Source organism: Ambystoma mexicanum, chromosome 6p (genome assembly GCF_040938575.1).
Source record: "Ambystoma mexicanum isolate Mex_15411 chromosome 6p, UKY_AmexF1_1, whole genome shotgun sequence".
Classification (NCBI taxonomy): domain Eukaryota; kingdom Metazoa; phylum Chordata; class Amphibia; order Caudata; family Ambystomatidae; genus Ambystoma; species Ambystoma mexicanum.
Window position 1 is genome coordinate 1,453,537,340 of NC_090935.1, and position 17,955 is coordinate 1,453,555,294.

Below are 17,955 nucleotides of genomic sequence, written 5' to 3' on the forward strand. Positions count from 1 at the left end.
CCACACTCTACCTACTTTCGTTTTGGCAAAAAGACACACATGCATTTTATCACTCCTTTCATTACATCTCAGCTCAGACTACGGTCTTCCAAAGGGCGTTCATCGAGTGCAGTGCTTCAATGCCATACCAATGGCAGCAGGTACTATAGAAATATCACCTTATATAGCATTTATAATGCTCCTGTACACAAGGTTTCTAGGCAAGACCAGGCAGGGAAGAGAAGACAAATGATCTTGCTAGGTCATGTGACATTCAGATCGTGCAGGGGAACGAGTGGGGGAAAGTGCAAGGGAGATGGTAGGGGGAAGTGCGGTCAGGACTTGAAAGGCTCTGGGTAAGTGCAAGTCAGCAGAGGGGCTGCAGAGTTGACAGATTACAGCCCCTAAGTGCGCAGTAGGCCAGGTGGCAGTGCAAAGGAGGACTAGCCGTAGAGGAGCCTGGAACCCAATGAGTTTGAGGGTACCAAGCAGCCAGTTGGTGCATCAGACAGGACGGTTAGCAGGGGAGTGAGAGAGGGAAGGCAGAGGAGAACATGAGGGTCTTGAGTTGCTTCCAGAACTTCAGGTGGTCTGGCTCAAGTCTGAGAAGGGCAGAGAAGCCGTTCCAGAGGGAGGCACCATCAGAGGAGAGGGATCTACCCCTACTCTGTCTGGAGAAGCGTCTAACCCTTGGAGAGTTGGAGGTAGCCGAGCGAAGGGCTCGAGAAGGCGGATACTTAGGCAAAGAGAGTTGGATGTAGTGCGGGCCCCAGCTCCAGAGAAGCTTTGTGGACAATGCAGAGGGTCTTGAACTTGATCCTTGCAGCCACCGGGAGCCAGAGGAGAGATTTCAGGGCTGGAGGCCAGGGATAAGACTTGCAGTCCAGTTCTGGATTAGTTGTAGAGTGCACTGAGTAGAGGCAGGCAGATTCAGAAAGAGGCTGTTGCAGTAGTCCAGCCTGGAGAGAACCAGATTTCTGGAGAAAGTGAGCTTCTGGGGGAAAGTGAGAAAAGGTAGAATACGTCTAAGGAAGTGAGGCTGGAAGTAGGCCTTCTTGGCAAGGTCTGTGATGTGTGGAGTTGAGGTGATGCCAAGGATTTTGCCTTACAGGAAGGCAAAAGTAAAGGGCCCAAGGAGGGCGGCCAGAGTGAGAGAGGGAAAGTGGGAGCAGGGGTCCCAATGAGAAGGATCTCAATCTTACTGGCATTAAGGCAGAGATAGTTGGAGGAGCACCAATCCTGAATCGCAGACAGACAGACAGGAATGAGCGAGGAAGGAGAGGTGGCTGAGGTAAGCCTGAAGGAGAGATGAGTGTCATCCGGATAACACTGAAAGTTGGAGATGGTGGCGATCGGGTGGCCCAAAGGGGCCAGATAGATATTGAAGAGCCAGGGTGAGAGGATAGATCCCTGGAGACACCACATGTAGAGAGTGGTGGTGGAGAGGAAGGAACCAAGTTGGACCTGGGAGGGTCAGTCCGAATGGAAGGAGGTCAGCCTTGCGAGAGCCTGATCCATGATGCCCAGGTTCTCACGGAGTCGCTTGATAGGGGTGAAGCGATTGACCTTGTCGAAAGGAGAAGAAAGGTCAAGGAGAATGAGGACAGAAGGAGAGCTAAAGTCAAGTGTTTACTTGCCTCGAAACACGCTATTCAAGAATGAGAACTATGTATTATTTCTAAAAATGCCTTTTCTCCCAACTTCTCAGACAAAGGAGTAAAATACACTGTCAAGTTCCTATCTTGATCTCTCTGGTCGGTATTGGGTAAAGAGAGCGTGGATATATTGGTAAACCGGGACACAAAATGTGCACCTGCCACACCACTAGCCATTGCCTAGTGATATTGGACTCTTGGCGATTTAAGAAATGGTGTGTTTTGCGTATGTATAGCATTGAGGTGGTGAGTGTCTTTTTTAATTTTTTTTATTTTATTGCTGGCTAGTAGCTTGCAACATGACTTGCACTGTGGTAAATACAAGAGCTGGGGTTGAAAGATGGCACAGTGTCTCCTGTTTTTGAATTAATATATTTCCTTTTGCCATTATGGATGTTTACTAAAATAATTTTTCTAAAACGTCCCGTTTCCTCAGGTACCAGCTACATTCTGCGATGTCGCTGCCTGCTTCTCAGTGGAGGAGAGGAAGCTGCTGCATGAGTGGCAGAAGGAGCTGTACAGGAACGTGATGAAGGAAATTCACCAGGCCCTGAGTCTGCTGGGTAAATATAGAGTCGATGTTTAGGCTGCCTCTTCTCCAAAACACGGGCTTGTTCCTGGTGGCCGTTTTTTGCATGTTGAGGATTTCCTGTTTTTAGCTAGTTTTGTGAGCTCTGCTGGTGTTTCCAGTGAAATGCAAAAATCTTTTTTTTTATCAGTGTTTTCCCCGTCCTCGGACAAGAACATACCTGCAAAGGCAAAGTTGCTTTGATTGTTGAATCTATACCATGTGTCATTCTTTTACAGTGGAAATATCACAGATTATATGCAGGTCTTTGTGCTGCAGAAATATTACCGCACATATTGGAGAGGGGTAGAATGTGTGAGATCACAATGTTGGGAGCTAGGCAGAAAACAGAATAGACGGAGACGGAGGAGAGATTGTGAGGAGGCACAAAAGGTACAGAAAAGGATGACCAGAACTAGTGAGGGAGGGAGTGAGAGAGAAAGAGGGGGAGAAGGAGAGAAACATAGATGACTGGTTTGCAAGAGGGAGTTCAGGTTCTGCAAGAACATCGTCATTGGACGGTGCATGGTTATATGGATACCACACTTCCAGTCTGACGTTTTCCTTTTAATTATCACTTCCGTTAATCTCATTGGTTTAATTAACGCAGCCCAATTCCCAGAATGATGTTTGTTTAAAAAACAAAGACCCAGCTTCCAATAAGTGTGCTTCATCTGGTCAACCTGCACAGGAACAGAGTGCATCATGTTTGAAACTCACAGCCCACCCACTCCTCTGCCCTCTGCTCATCAATAAGACCGTGCATTGCACTAGGTGACTAGGAGTGGGAATAGAGAGGCTGCAGACCCCATGAAATGTTCAACTCTGCCGGAGTTAAGCAAAGAAACATAATTGCAAGGAACCTTAAATTGCTGCAAATAACAAGGGTTACTATTACCCAACTCAATAGTACTCTTTATTAACCTCAGTAGGATGACAAGCTGAGTTGACAAAACCAGACTACAAACATGTGGGGATTGCACCCTGATATCTGCATAACCCCACAGATTGCAGATTGTTGTTGGGCTGCATGAAGTATCTGAACTCCTGCAGTGAATTTAATTGGCAACAATTAATATTTCTCTACCCTCACGCAATGGTTATCTGCATGCAAATCACTAACGCCACTTCTAACTTCATACTCTGTTCTTAATAAATAGGCAGACAAAGAGTGCTCAATTCATGTTCTCCAAAACCAATTGTTTTGTCTTCTAAATAATCGTGCTAGGTGTGGAGTTTTTAATGAACTCACGTTCTGAATGTATGACATGCCATGTTTGGTGTTAAGAATCAACACTAGTACCCTTACTCCCGTGAAGTAATGAGCTGTAAGGGACAAGAAGACTGTAACCACAAGGAAACAAGGGGTGCATTAAAGTAATGACATTGAATATTTGCGGAATGGGCCAGGCTGCTAATAGAAAATTGTTCGATATCAAAAAAGATGGGGTAGCGGTACAGATTGCGTTTATACAAGAAACTTACCCTACACTAATAGACCTCAATAACGTGAAAGAGAGTTTGGGAGAATTGTACATGGTATGACTTATTCATCATTTTCAAGGGGGGCCTATTACTAAAGGAGTCCCATTACAGATATCCAAAGTACTCAAAGATGAGGAAGGGAGAACACTGATAATGCTTGGTGAATTGGATGGGAAAGAAGTGTGCATGGTCAATTTTATGCCCCCTACATAGACAATGGCACATACTTCCCTGGGATTACTGAGTTGATAGGTCAGAGGTACAGGGAGCTTATTTGGGGTGGCGAGTTTAACTGCCTGCTCGATCTACACATTGATAAATGTGACATAAAAAACGCCTATAAAATCTGAGCATCCAGATCTTTAAATCAAATAGTACAGGACCTAGATTTGGTTGAATTGTGTCAGGAACATAAAGGGGATAGTAGAGGGTACTCTTTTTAATCAGACCCACATGGGACGCACGAGGATTGACTATATTTTGGTGGCAAGAGATCAATTTCCCGGTCTTAGCGAAGGGAGTACATGGGGGAGACTCTCTCCGACCATTCCCAGATGACCGCTATAATGGCCTGGAGGGACTTTTGAGGGAGGTGGGGAGGAGGCAGGTGGGGGGCAGCATACCCAGCCAGAGGCTTCGGGCTGAGGCTCTACTAGATGTAGCCTACAAAGACACGCTTCAACAAGCCATTGAAGAATACAGTTTATTTAATGAGGTGTCTTTGGAAGATATAGGGGTTGTTTATGGGGAGCGTTCACGTTTACAATTGGAGGGTAATGCCTGGGCACCACAAATGGGGTCTGGGCGACGCTCCTGATAATGCCCAAGGAAGCAGAAGGGAACATCCACGAAATTGGAAATGGTGAATTGATCAGGGAGCGTATGCTACTGAAACAGGCACAAGAATGGTTAGGAAAGCGTGATTAGATGCTATACACCGGGAAGATCTACAGCACGGTGGATACATCTGAACGCCTGCTATTCTGGCTCCTGAAGACAGAACAGATGTAGGTCATCGTGCAGATGCAACAGGTGGATGGTTCCCTTGCTATGATGCAAAAAAGGTAGTGTTAGGGAGTATTCTCATATCCGTTCTAATTCCCTTCAACTCTAGAGACCCCCAGCTCTTTTGCTGGATTTATGGACTTTTTTCATTTTAACCTTGGAGCGAGTGAGCCTTTTCCTCACTCTCACGTGTGTTTTGACCTCATTTTGGTTATGTGTGTCCTTTGTTTTTTGAGTCGGACAAACTCGATAGGCATCTACTTTTTGTATGGTGACGCACAGCAGCTTCAGTGCAGTGTCACAGAGGAATCCTTTAGATTTCTCATACGGTTTAAATACCCTTGTATGAACTACTGTTCCCAAGAATAGTAACGTGAAATTAACTTTACTTACCTTTTCTCTTTGTAGGTCCAGCACACACCATTTTATGTGGAGTGCTGGAGGGTTACATAGTAGCCCCTTATACTACCTACCTATGTAACATTTTATATGTTGCCCTCAATACTTTAAATGGCTGGTGGCAGTGGTATAATTTTCCTACCATTGTGCTTTTCTACCACAGGCTGAATCCTCGGCTGCAGTATCGCACCCATGGGTGACGATTTTGTCAAAATGGCCCCGGTCTTTTTTCACAGTTTTTTCTGTTTTTGAGGCCCTTCTTTGGTTTTACTCTGTGCGCCAAGCCAGGTTTGAGCCCTTTGTTCGTATTGAAAACCGCCTCTGGCTCCAGTTTGTCTACAAGGGCAGGATGTGAGGGAGGTGCCCAAAACTGTCCTGTCCTTTGTCTCTTGGAATGCCTGAATGCACCCAGTCATGATTGGTTGCTGGCTGTCCTGCTGTTTGAGTGACAGCCTAGGCTGTGCATGAATGGGAGAAACGTGTTTAAAAGGCAAGGGTTTTGGGACTAGAGGCAGTCGACCACTGGTAAGAACACCCGACGAAGAAACTGTGAACAAAGCTTGCTGCATCCTCCTGGACTTTTGAATTGCCCGGTGAAGTCCTGCTGCTGTGCTGAAACTCCTTTTTCTGATCAACAAGAGAAACTCCGGAAGGGACGACTTCTTCCCTTGGGTTATTGGGACAAACTAACCCCAAGACGAACTCCACTTGACCATCTTCCTCGACTGGCTATACTTTTGCTGCTACAGGAACAGAGTGCCAGGAGGTGAGAAATCCGTAGTCGAGTGCAACGTCTGCAATCCAGCCAGAAGCTCAAGGAGTCTCTCAAGGACCCTCCAGAAGCAGGACGACCAGAGCTTGAGCCCCCTCGCCAGTGTGCAGCGCTCGAGGAGTGAAGGAAGCCCAACCAGTATCCAAGATCCACAGAGGTGCGATTTGTCGAGCGCTGAAACTACGAAGTGCCGCTGATCCGAAAAGAGCCTGTAGCTGCTGCCGACCTCCAAATTGCTGCTGCAGGAGTCGTCCAGACGTCTCCCCTCCTCCTTGGTTTTAAACTATTATTGCTGGGGAAGGTTTTTGTCTAGACTTCATTGGAAGATTTAAGTACTTGCATATTCTGAGAACCTTTTTTTCCTTCCCTTAGCCTTTCCTTTCTACAAACTTCAGAATCTACAAAGTGTACCACTGATATATAAATGCCATTACTGTCCTTGTTAGTTAAGTCACCTAAGTGTGTAAAAAGCATCTCTAAAGAATATCTACTACCTTTTGTGTTGAATCTGGAGTAAGTATATTTGGTTGTTACATATATTGCCCTTTTTAAAGAATGCTTATTTAAAAACTGATTAATTATAGCTAAAACCTTCAGTGTAAGTGTTACTTGCCTACTTGTATTTTGCGAATTCCGTTGCTACAGCTCACGTTTACCCCTCTTTAAATAAGCCTGGCTGCTCAGTCACACTGAACAGAAGAAATCCAAAATATGGAAAACTGTGTCCCCTGCACACTTTCTAAAAGGCCATACAAGCCTAATGAAGGTAAAGATAATTGAGCAAAGATTTACAAAAATTGTTTACACTTTGAAACCTACGTATAGGTAATTTCCATAATTAGCTTAAAGAAATTCAATGATTCCTTTGTGTTAAAAGAAACCATTTTTTCTTATTTTTTTCTTAGTTGGCCCAACGCGTTTCGAGTTAGATATACTCTTCATCAGGGGCAGCATATTCAACAAATTTAATCTACAAAAAAAATTTGATTCATCATTTAGATTTACATTTTATTTTTTTAAGTGCTCAAATAACAAAAACTTAATAATTGGCAAAGATCTCAGATTCTTAATGACATCCTGTCACATATATACATTAGATCAAAATTCAAACTCAAGATAGGTAGGGAGCTCAAGCTAATTAGGACTACACTCCGTTCTATTTACTCAACAAAATGATCCAATCATTGTAAAGTCATAATTTTTGGCAATGACCTAGTTTATCTGTCAGATTTGAAGAGAAAGGTATGTATATATAGATTGCTCAATACGAGTTTGGATCTTACCTAAAACAATAGAACAATTAATGAGGAAGTATGTCTAGTCATGAACATCAAAATAGATGGAAGCTAGTTCCAGGGCCAGTTGTACCTAAAATCAAAACAATAATTGGGATGATTCTAGTATCCAAGACTGTAGTATGATGGGGAGATTAAGGCGTGTTAAAAGAATAATCTAAGGTCATGGGAGCAGAGGGGTAATTCCAGAAAGGGATTTACCCAAACTACAGGATAGAATAGATCAGAGCTGTAGAAGGCTGGGTAGATGCACAGTTGTACTGGTTTATAAGGAAGCAGCAAGAGGGACCACGGTCACCTCGCGTTGTAGCCTTAGCAATTCCTGGTCACCCAATCTGAAAGAAATGAGTGACCAGATATGTAGGGAGAAACAAACTAATAAAGCCTAATGTCGAGTTACTAATCTGATAGTACTTACTTGAGGAAAGAAGTTCTGGACGAAAAAGCCCATCTGGATGCGGTCATGAGCCGCTGCTTACTGCCCTTACCTGTTCTTGGCAGTATTTATGTGAAATTTGGGGGCATGACATCATCCGCGCATGCGCGGTAGACGTAAACAATGACAAGCGGGGAAATTAAGTAATTTCTCCTCGCGTATATGGCATAGATGAAAAAAATAAATGAATGAAATAATGATCCTTGACACTACTCGTAGATGTTTGGGAGACATCAATAGTGTTAAAGGCAGATGATATAATGAGGTGGGTAACATCTAGTGTAGATTACGTGCTGTTGAAGGAAAGAAGGGAATACCTAATGCAATTGGTAACCTCATGTGTTAATGGAAAAAAGGCGGAAATGGGTGATATATCATGTAAATGACGTAATACATTTACCCGTATGAGAAGTACAAATGCTGGCGGCGGACATAACAAATGGTACACCCTCTAGGTACCGAAATGGGTAAAGCCAATTCAAAATAGATGGTACTCTCCATCAATACAAATGTTGGATTCCAAAAAAAGGGGGCCAGTTATGTTGTATAGAAAAGGAAGAACAGTTAATGGTATCAAATTGGTGTTAATGTAAAAGCTTCCGAGGTAGTATAGGTAAAATAGGATGTGGGCAGAAATATGCCATATCAAGTGACATTTTGAAAACTGTAATGGTCAGTCACACTACCAACTTGTGCAGCACAGGCCTATACCAAAAGGTGGGTTACCTAATACCAAGAGAACAAGGGTTGTGTAGTCTCCCACAGGGTTACTACATCAATTCTTGCCTAACGGGTATCAATGCCTTTTATGACTATGAACATACTGACACCCAGGCTCAAACTGTTTGAAGGGACGCTACCAGCATCCATGAGAGACATGCTTATTGTAGTGATACAGAAAGGTGACATGTTGTTAATCTTATTGCCCCATCTCTCTGAACAACCTAAAACACAAAAATACTAGGTAAGGTCCTTGTTAATAGGTTACTAAGGAAGGTTTAACATTGAATACACCCAGACCAATTTGGATTAGTCTGGGGAAGCAATAAAACTATGAACCTGTGCCGTTTGCAGCATATCGTAGACATTGTGCTAATGAGAGAAGAGTAGATGGCAATAGTCTTACTAGACGCTATTCAAGCGCTCAACTCCTGTCAAATAGGCTCTTTCGGGTGTTAGAGAGATATGAGATTGGTACTAACATACCGACTTGGGTCAGACTACTATACTACAAACGGTCAGCAAGAGTGAAGACGGGCAGAAAAGTCTCACCATGTTGGCAACTAGAGAGGGGTACACAACAGAGCTGTCCTGTCTCCTATTCGCTTTGGCACTAGAACCTCTGTCAAATACTTTTAGAAAACAATTCAAAGAGGCAGACATGCTGATGCAGAGGTATCCACATGTGATATCCCTGTATGTAGATGATGTGCTTTTATATGTAGTATACCTGAGACAGCCTATCCCATATTTGTGGTAGATCCTGGAAAACCTCTGGAACGGTCAGGCTTTCAAATCAACTACAAATCAGTGGTCTTCCTGCTGGCAGTGTATGATTTTAGAAATCATTTTATTTCTCCTAATAAAAAGAACAGAGTGACCATAATATATCAAATCAGAAACATGTGACAGTTCAGAGTACAATATAGTTTTTTTTCAGTTACCATAGTAAGTATATTAGTAACAGTACTCGATTTCCTATCCCTAAAGTTAGGTTGGGGTTTCCTTGTGGGTTCTTCTATTGGTGAGTACAAAACTTTCAGATGGTCTTCATCACTCATCCCGTAGGTGGAGACCAGCAGAGAGATGGTACTGCCCCCACAGGACACTCCTCTCGATGTGGTATAAATCCCAACCAAAGATCTACTCTGCATTTCCATGATCCATTTAGATTGCACATTTTTCCTATCCACCGTTTCTTATACCACGGCCAAGCTTTTACATCTGGCAATGTCACAAAATGAGTCTTTAATTTCTAATATGCTCTGTACAATAATCCGGTTTTCATAAAACTAAGTTAATATAATCTAATACAGAAAAACAAATTGGCCACAAAAAGGCTGTAAAACTATGGGGCTGGGGCTACCACCCGTTTGTAGTAGCTTTCACACACCCATGTTCACTAGCCCTGAACATTCACAGCTGAGTCAGAAGTCCATAGTATCAGGTAGGGCCTTTTCCACCTTGGTGCTAGAGCAGTCTTTCTCTGGTGGACCTTTATCAGGACACTGTTCCTGGGTTGTAAGGAATGACCTGGAGAGTCTAGTTCCTTTGCAGAGCAGTTTGAACCTCACTGTGAATGAGACTGACGGAGGACATTAGTGTCTTAATATATTCCATCAATCCTCTAATTGCAAATTATCTGGTACACTTTTCATAGTGGTGACCCTTGTCTATAGGAGCATAATAAATAACAAATAAATCAATCTTCCATAGAGGATTTCGTATGGACTCAACTGAGTTTTCCTGGAGGGTGTGCATCTCAAGCTAAACCGAACTAGTGAGAGGTCCTCTGGACACTTCAACCCTGTTTATTGGCATAGGTTTTCCAATTTTATTTTTCAATGCTCCATTTCATCCGTTTTGATAATATTCATTTTTCTTTATTGTGCATTTGGTTAATATTTAAAAGCTTTCACACAGTCAACATATGTACATCAATTTTACACATTAAAATGTAAACATTATTTATACATTATTTAATTTAACAAAGTACATCTCAAATACATTTAAGTACAGGTTAAACATTTCATTTTAATTCAAGTCAAGGGATAAGATTTTTTCCAAAAATTTCAAAATTGCAATTAAAAGACTTCATTCAGACTTAAAATGCTGATCCATAAGTGATCCTCGGGTATAACCCTGCGGTTGTAGATACATCTACCCAACTTCTCATGTCGGAGTTGGGCAATCCTGGGGCATTCCACACATAAGTGCAGCCCTCCAGATATGGTGCAGATCAGGCCTGTTTATGCACATAAATCTTGTCAATAAGTCTCTTTTAATTATTCTTTCTGTACCACATGCAATTTATGGCATCACCCCCATAAATCATGGAGCTCACTGGTGACAGCCTGGCTAGCAGCAGCTTGTAAATCCACTCTTTACATTAGTAATCAACACAGTTCCTTGAAATCAACTAGGAGGAGTTCTGGTCTGTTTAATTTTTTTAACACTCTCCTTTTAATTATTCTATCAAGATAATACTTTCTGAGTAATGTAAAAGGGAATTTTGTTTTTTTGTTAACTTTGTTCAACTGCCTGCACTTTTCAGTTTACAGTGTTATTAAAGCATCTTGAATCATGAACATGCGTTTCCCTTTGCTTTATGCCACAGGTAGTATTGTGTAAAATTAAAATTGTCTTAAACAAGGACTGCTTTCTGCTTAATTGGCTTTAATGGAGGCAGCGCAGTTGCAGCAGCATGGGCATTTCACAGAAGCAGACCAATTGCTTAGCTAGGCATGTGGTCTGAACTTTAACTCCCTTTCTGACCATCCACCGCAAGCAGGTATAGTGGATACAGGTAGAAGCAGTGCTGTTTATATTTTCAGTGGCACTGATTGTACCCCCCCTCTACAGGACTGCTATATATTCAGGCAAAGTAGCCTAATTTATCAACAGAACTTCTATACTGTACGCATGTCATTGCACAATGTCAAATATTTACAACAAAGCTGATAGCAGTCCAGCTAAGAAGCGGTGGCATGATGCAATGTTTTGGGACAGGACCTGAATTTCTTATCAGAGCTGCTGTTAAGAAAGCACGCACATGTGTTGAGATTTCTGCAGCGAGCTAAAGTACAGAGCAACTACAGTGTTTGAGCTCTTTCCACCAACTTCCGACAGTGTGAGAAGATGGCATTGCTGTCATATATACTTCAATCCCTTCTACTCGATCTTGCGCTTTTCAAAACTTCTGCTTCTCCCATGTTCGATTACTGAGTACCACTACCAAAAATCTAGCACATTTCAAAGCCTCATTATGAATCTCCTGACTAATCTAGGATAGTCCACAGGCTTAGAGATTTTGACAAGTCATTTATGTCAGGCAAGCCTCACATGGAACTGCAGTGCCCTAACCCTACGTGCCTTTCAGTGTTAAAAGCCTGTTGGGCAAGGCAGCTCAGTGGGTCAATAACCCTGCTGCAGAGATTATTGTGTGACCGGTTAGTTCAAATCATTTTAATAGGTGAGTTAATGAGTCTGCATCAGAGCATTTGAGATGCAGGTAACATTCAACTGTAACACAGTTGACTTAACATTCAACTTATTAAAAGGACTACTAAATGTTCAGTGATTCAGAACACAAACATTTAATCCGTGATGCTCTACTTGTAATGGCTCCTAACGCACAACTCATCAGAGCTGCTATACCTGTAATGGCTCAAAACACGCAGCTCTTCAGGGCCGCTGTGCTTGTCATTCCTCAGAACAGACGCATCTCATTTGGGCTGCTATACTTTTAATGGCTCAGAAGAAGCACATCTCATGAGGACTGCTATATGTGTGATGGCTCAGAAGTAGAACACGCACATCCCATGAGGACTGCTATACTTGTAATGGCTCGTAACAGACACATCTCATCTGGGCTGCTATACTGTTAACAGCTCATCACACAACCCTTCAGGGCTGCTATAATTGTAATGACTCAGAATACACACCCCATCAAGGCTGCTATACATGTAATGGCTCAGAACACACATCTCAATATGGGCTCTGGTACTTGTAATGGCATACAGTGTTGCATCTGGTAAGACAATTCTATAACTATAATTCCCAGCCTAATGGCCAAAAGAAAGTTTGCACGCATCTAAAAAGGAGCACCCAAAGGTGAAGCTGCACTAGATTTTTAAATAGAAAAGGCATTTTCAGCTTTTTGGATATGTATTGGTGCTATGTTAAAAGACAAACAGAAAAAACGAGGGGAAGAGAAACTCTGAACCCAAGCAATACAAAAGAACAAAGGTGTGGCGGGGAGTGGGGCAAAGGGACAGAGAATATACTGGACAATCCAAAACAGGAATTCGAGCAACAGGAAGAGAGCAATGAGCTACATGATAGGACAACAAGGAAACCGAGCGTATGACATGATATTTTATTTGTATCGCGCTCGTACACAAGTGTTTCGAACCGCAACTAGACAAGGGAGGGGAACGGGAGAACACAACAAAATAACAATCTTACTAGGCCCAGTGACATTGAGAACGCGCAAGTGCGTGGCAAAGGGAAAAGTGCATGGAAGGGGGAGAGTTGAAAGTGCGGAGCAGAGGAGAGCAGATAAATAATAATAAATACAAATAAATGGAAAATGGAGGCAATAAACCGTGGTAGTGCAGCCAGAAGTGCTGTGATTTAAGGCAGCAGACTGGGTAAGTCTGATAAGTGCAGAAAAAGAAGAACATGGGGGCTAGGGGGCTGTATGGGTACAGATACAGTCCCCAGTGCAAGGGGTGGCCAGGAGGCACGGTGAGCAGGTAACCTGGGGACAGAGGGTGGTCAGGTGCACAGTGCCAAGAGAGAGCAGATAAGCAGGGGAGAAGGGCAGCAAAGGCAGAAGCGAAGAGGAAGGTCTTGTTTCTCCTCCAGTTCTAGTGGTAGGGAGGCTGTTCCAGAGGGAGGCCCCAGCCGAAGATGGGGATCTACTCCCAGCTTGTTTCTTTGCAAATCGATTGACCCGTAATAGGACAAACGCACAGTAGGAGTGAGGGATAGAAGCGGAGCAAAAGAGACATTTGAAGACGGTAAAATAAAACACATCTCAATGGCTGGTGGGGAGTGATGGAAATAGAAAAGCAAGACTAAAGAAGGGCAGGCCAATAACATAAGACAGTGCAAGAAAGATAATCAAAAGGAGTAGCAACCACAAAAATGAAAAAACAGATATAGCCAGAGTAATGACATGAGAGAGGAAGAGGAGTTATATCAACCGATACAGCGAGATACAGGAGGGTAGAAAGCAACAATAGAATGCAGAGATGGGAGATCCATAGTATTAGGGCAACAGACCGCAAAATGTGGCATCTCACCACTTGAGGGTGAGAGGCAGAGTGTCATAAAGGGAGAGACAGGGGAAACAAAGTAGCAAAGGGAAAGGGAAAAGTAGCAAAAACACAGAGTGGCTGTCTAGAAGGTAGTGCCAGGCAGCAACAGTAGGCCAGAGAGGCTGCGGAAGTGATGCTGGTTAATTGAGGGACTTGATTTATCCATCACCCGATGTAACTAGCTGGCATCTGAGTAGTATGCATCTACAAGGTTCTTGTGTGGAGAAAATGTTTCCCACCGGTGCAATACATTATTTAGAACCACTTTGAAATACAGCTGTTTTGTCACTTATGGTTTTGAACGAAGTTTTAATTTTACGCACAAATGACAACACTTTTCACTCTTGCGAATGGAGGAAAATAATTTTTACTCCCTTGAAATTGGATTTACTCTCTAATTCTAAAGATTGGGAGTAAAATACTCACTCCAAAGTCCTATCTGGAGCACTGCATAAGTGTTTTAATGATTCCTGCACCTTGTTACAGAAACATAATCTGAAACAGGGAGCCAGGCTTTCTCGTGAACCTTGGACCTCCTTTGTCAAGTACAAATTAAATCTTAGTCTCATGTCCTTCATTTGGAAGTCCCTCGATGGGTGTTTAGGAAGATGGGATGTTAAATATCTTTATATTGTGCTAATTGAAACATCGGTAATTCATCAGAATAAGTAGTTTTTTTTTTTTAACCATTCATTAGTATGTATATAGCTTACATTTCACCTTATTAGTTAGTTCTGCAGCTGAAGAATCAATCCTTGTTAGTATCAGCTCACAATTTACCTTCCAGGCCACTAATGGTTCTATGTACAAAGATACATTTTCCATTTAACCAAACAGCCAGCGGGCAGCAGACCCAATTCATGCCTTATCGCTGCCATAGAAGTGAATTGGGCAGGTACAGGGGCCTTCTCCAGAGGAGAGCCTCTAGTGATGACAATCTATGGCAACTCCCAAGTTTTCCACGCCAAAAATAAGACCTGGCAAGATATTTTTGTCTGTACAATTTTATCATGGGCAGCGTTGAAAAACGACCAAATTTGTTGTCAAACAGTCGCAGCTGAGATGCCGAAGCCAAAAAGGATGTTCTAAATTTCCGTTTTTTATAATATTAACAAAATGTGTTCCTTGATCAATGTTAATCATACCAATATCCCAAATCGAGGCACAATTTTCGCGACAGTCCCTGCATCTGACTTTCTACAAGAGTGTGCCCACACCCATCCTGACAAAATGTACCCCATTATTAGCAGGTATTGCCCGTGATTACATTTTGGACGTTGGAGAACACCAATTTGTAGCCCCACAAATGAGCCATACAGTGGAGGGTGTGGCCCGGGTTATTTTGTTAACATATTAAACATCTTTGAAACTATTCTTAAGCCATCGTTGTAAGCGCTGGTGCATTGTCCCGCCAGCATTGTCATTCCATCTCTACCAACATGTTTATCTCAACAGTCATCATAGAATCAGCTGCCCTTTCTTATCCATTTGTCTTTTTCCTCTATAGGCACATTCTCTTGCATTTGCTCAATATCCTCTAGCATTTTATATCATGTCCCCTCCTGTACAGCTTGCACCAGCAAGATTTACGCATAATTGCCCTCTAAGGTGGCAGCTAATTTGGCAGTCTGATCAGCAAAATAATTTCTGCAACTAATGGGATCATCCAGTGCCTGGTGGGTGGCACATTTGATGATAACAATCCGCTCGGGTACCATTATGGCAACTAACAATGCTAACGCATTGGGTGTACCAGTTGAAGTCATGAATTCTCTCTGCTTCCAGAGATGACCAAAGTCGTGGGCTACGCTAAAGGCATATCTCAAATCGGTACAAATAGTAAGAGATTGCTGAGCAGCCAAACGACAGGCTTTCAAAAGGGCCACTAGTTCGGCCATCTGAACTGATGTTAATTGCAGCAATTTCCCCTCTCTCCACTACTTCTCCAGGTGCACATACTGAGTAACTGGAGACCACTTGGCCATTCTGATTTCTGAGACACAACCGTCGACAAAATACTTGAGATCTGGGGCTGACAGTGGTACATCTGAGAGGTCGGCTGGTGGCATTGTCACCGACAATACAATTTTGTGGGGTGGAATTGTGTGGCTCCCCCCTCTAATGGAGTTGGTAACAATGATGCTGGGTTTAAGACCGGAAATCGAGTCAAAGGGATATTTGAAGAATTTAACGGCATTTCATATGTGCTTGCCCTCGAAACTGACATGTTTCATTTTGGTTTTCAATAATATTGATACTACTGTGTGCGGGACGGCTGCAATAAAATATTTTCACGTTAGTCCACTACCAAAGCTGCTGCAGCTACTGATGGGAGGCAAGGCGACATTCCTGTCGCAACTGGATCCAATTCTTTACTGTAGTATGCTACGTGTCTGTGATTTAATACTGTTTCTGGGTAAGGGCCACTAAAACACATCCTTTCTCTCATGACAATACAAGGTAAATACCTTTTTTATATTCTGGTAAACCCAACGTTGGGGCTTTAGCTAATAACCTTTTTACTCTTGTGAAAGCCTCTTCTGCCTCTGGGGTCCATTGCAACGATTCAACCGTATATAATCGGGTATAATCTTGTAGTGGCTTAGCTATCTCAGCAAATCCTGAAATTCATTGCTGCAGTACCCCCACAGCCCAGAGGAAAGCTTGTATTTGTGTTAATGCTTTGCAGTTTTGCTATGTTGTAAACAGTCTTTCCGGGAAGCGGATATCATTCGACATCCCATCACAATGTCTTGTCCCAAATAGTGCACTCTAAGGGCGCGTAACTCTAATTTCTTTTTCAACGCTTTATGCCCTTTCGCTGCCAATGCTGTTAGTAGGACCTTAGTATCTTCTTTACAAGCCTGGTATGACATATTGCTTGAGCACAGATTTTCCTGGTAATTTTGTCATCTAAATAGTTAACTGTTGTGAGAAGTGTTGGACTCTGTATACTCATAGGGCAAACGGATCCATGTATACTGGACCTCCTAAGCAAAAGTGCAAATAAATACTGACTTGTCCTTTTATATATGGGAACTGAAAAAAAAGCTGAGCATTAGTCGACCACTGCAGATGAAGGTATAGCCACAGCATTAAAAGCACATAGATCCTGTACAAAATGATATACATTCTTCCCAGATTCTTCACAGGATAAATTGCAGTATTACATATACTTCTGGTCGGAACAATAATTCCCTGACTCAAAAATGATTTGATCTCTGGGGTGATCCTCTAACTCCGGTTCCAAGGGATACTCAGGTGTACGGGGCAACCGTTTAAAAGGATCTACTTTTATCCTTACTGGTTCAGTTTTGTGTACATATCCTACTTCATTGTAGTGGGTGGCCCACAAACACCCAGGTATTGAATCAATCAACTTCTGATGTCCTCCGACCATTGCTCCTCTATCTGTGTCTTCCTTTAGTGAGACCATCATTGTCACTGCTTTATCTGCAGGAACACTTGGAAACACCCTGTCTGGAGTGCATTATATTGTGCATCTCGTCTTGCTCAGCAAATCATTTAACAAATTCTCAGAGAAGTGGAACTTAAAGAAATGCATGTTGATCGTTAATGGGACCCAATGTATCAGAGAGTGGTTCCATCACCTGGTGTATACAGTTGTATTCGATATTCAAACCGCTCTTACTGTCCCCCCAGATGTGGGGGTCATGTGAAAAAGTAATTCATAAAGCGGATCGTTTTGCCCCTGTATCTACCTGAACCTGACACTACACATACAGACCCTCTTGGTCAATTTGGATAATTAGTGCTTCCGTTGTCCCCTATCCCTTCTGATGGTCAATACCTGATTAGAGGTACCCCTTGCCCTTGTGGGATCCCAGGGATGAAAGGATTGGAGTTTGGGAACTGTCCCATGGGTGCAGTCGGTCCCTGGGCCTATCCTCCCTCTGGTTGCATTTTTGTGTTACTTGGGCCAGGTCACCCCAGCATCTTTTGTCTTACTTACAGTCTGACTGGACATTTATTTTTCCAATGGCTCTCCTACTTAAAATAATTACAAAAAAGTGGGTTCACTGCCATAGCTCTAGCAGCCTGCTGATCATTCCAATGCCCCTGCACCTGGTGACCGTATCCTCCCCACGCTTGTTGGTCAACCTGTGCCCATTGTCTCTGTTGCTGCGGCTGCCCCTTACACTCCCTATTGGTTCTTGTATATCTGCAGGGCCATTTGACCTCCATCTCTAGGTCAGGCCGCTATTTGGACTTGATTCCCCTGAAATATTCCCATTCCTTGCTGCTGCTGTCTCTGAAGACGGCATCTATAATGTCATAGGATTGTTTTCAAAGCCC

At 42.9% G+C, this 17,955-nt stretch overlaps 1 protein-coding gene across 1 annotated transcript in view; it reads left to right on the plus strand.

Moving 5' to 3' along the window:
* LOC138510845 (zinc finger protein 25-like) overlaps window positions 1-17,955 on the plus strand; it is a 191,769-nt gene that overhangs the window by 23,509 nt on the left and 150,305 nt on the right. The window contains exon 4 of the mRNA XM_069626520.1: window positions 2,071-2,197. Coding sequence (XP_069482621.1) covers window positions 2,071-2,197 — 127 coding nt within the window. The remainder of the gene's footprint in view (window positions 1-2,070; window positions 2,198-17,955) is intronic.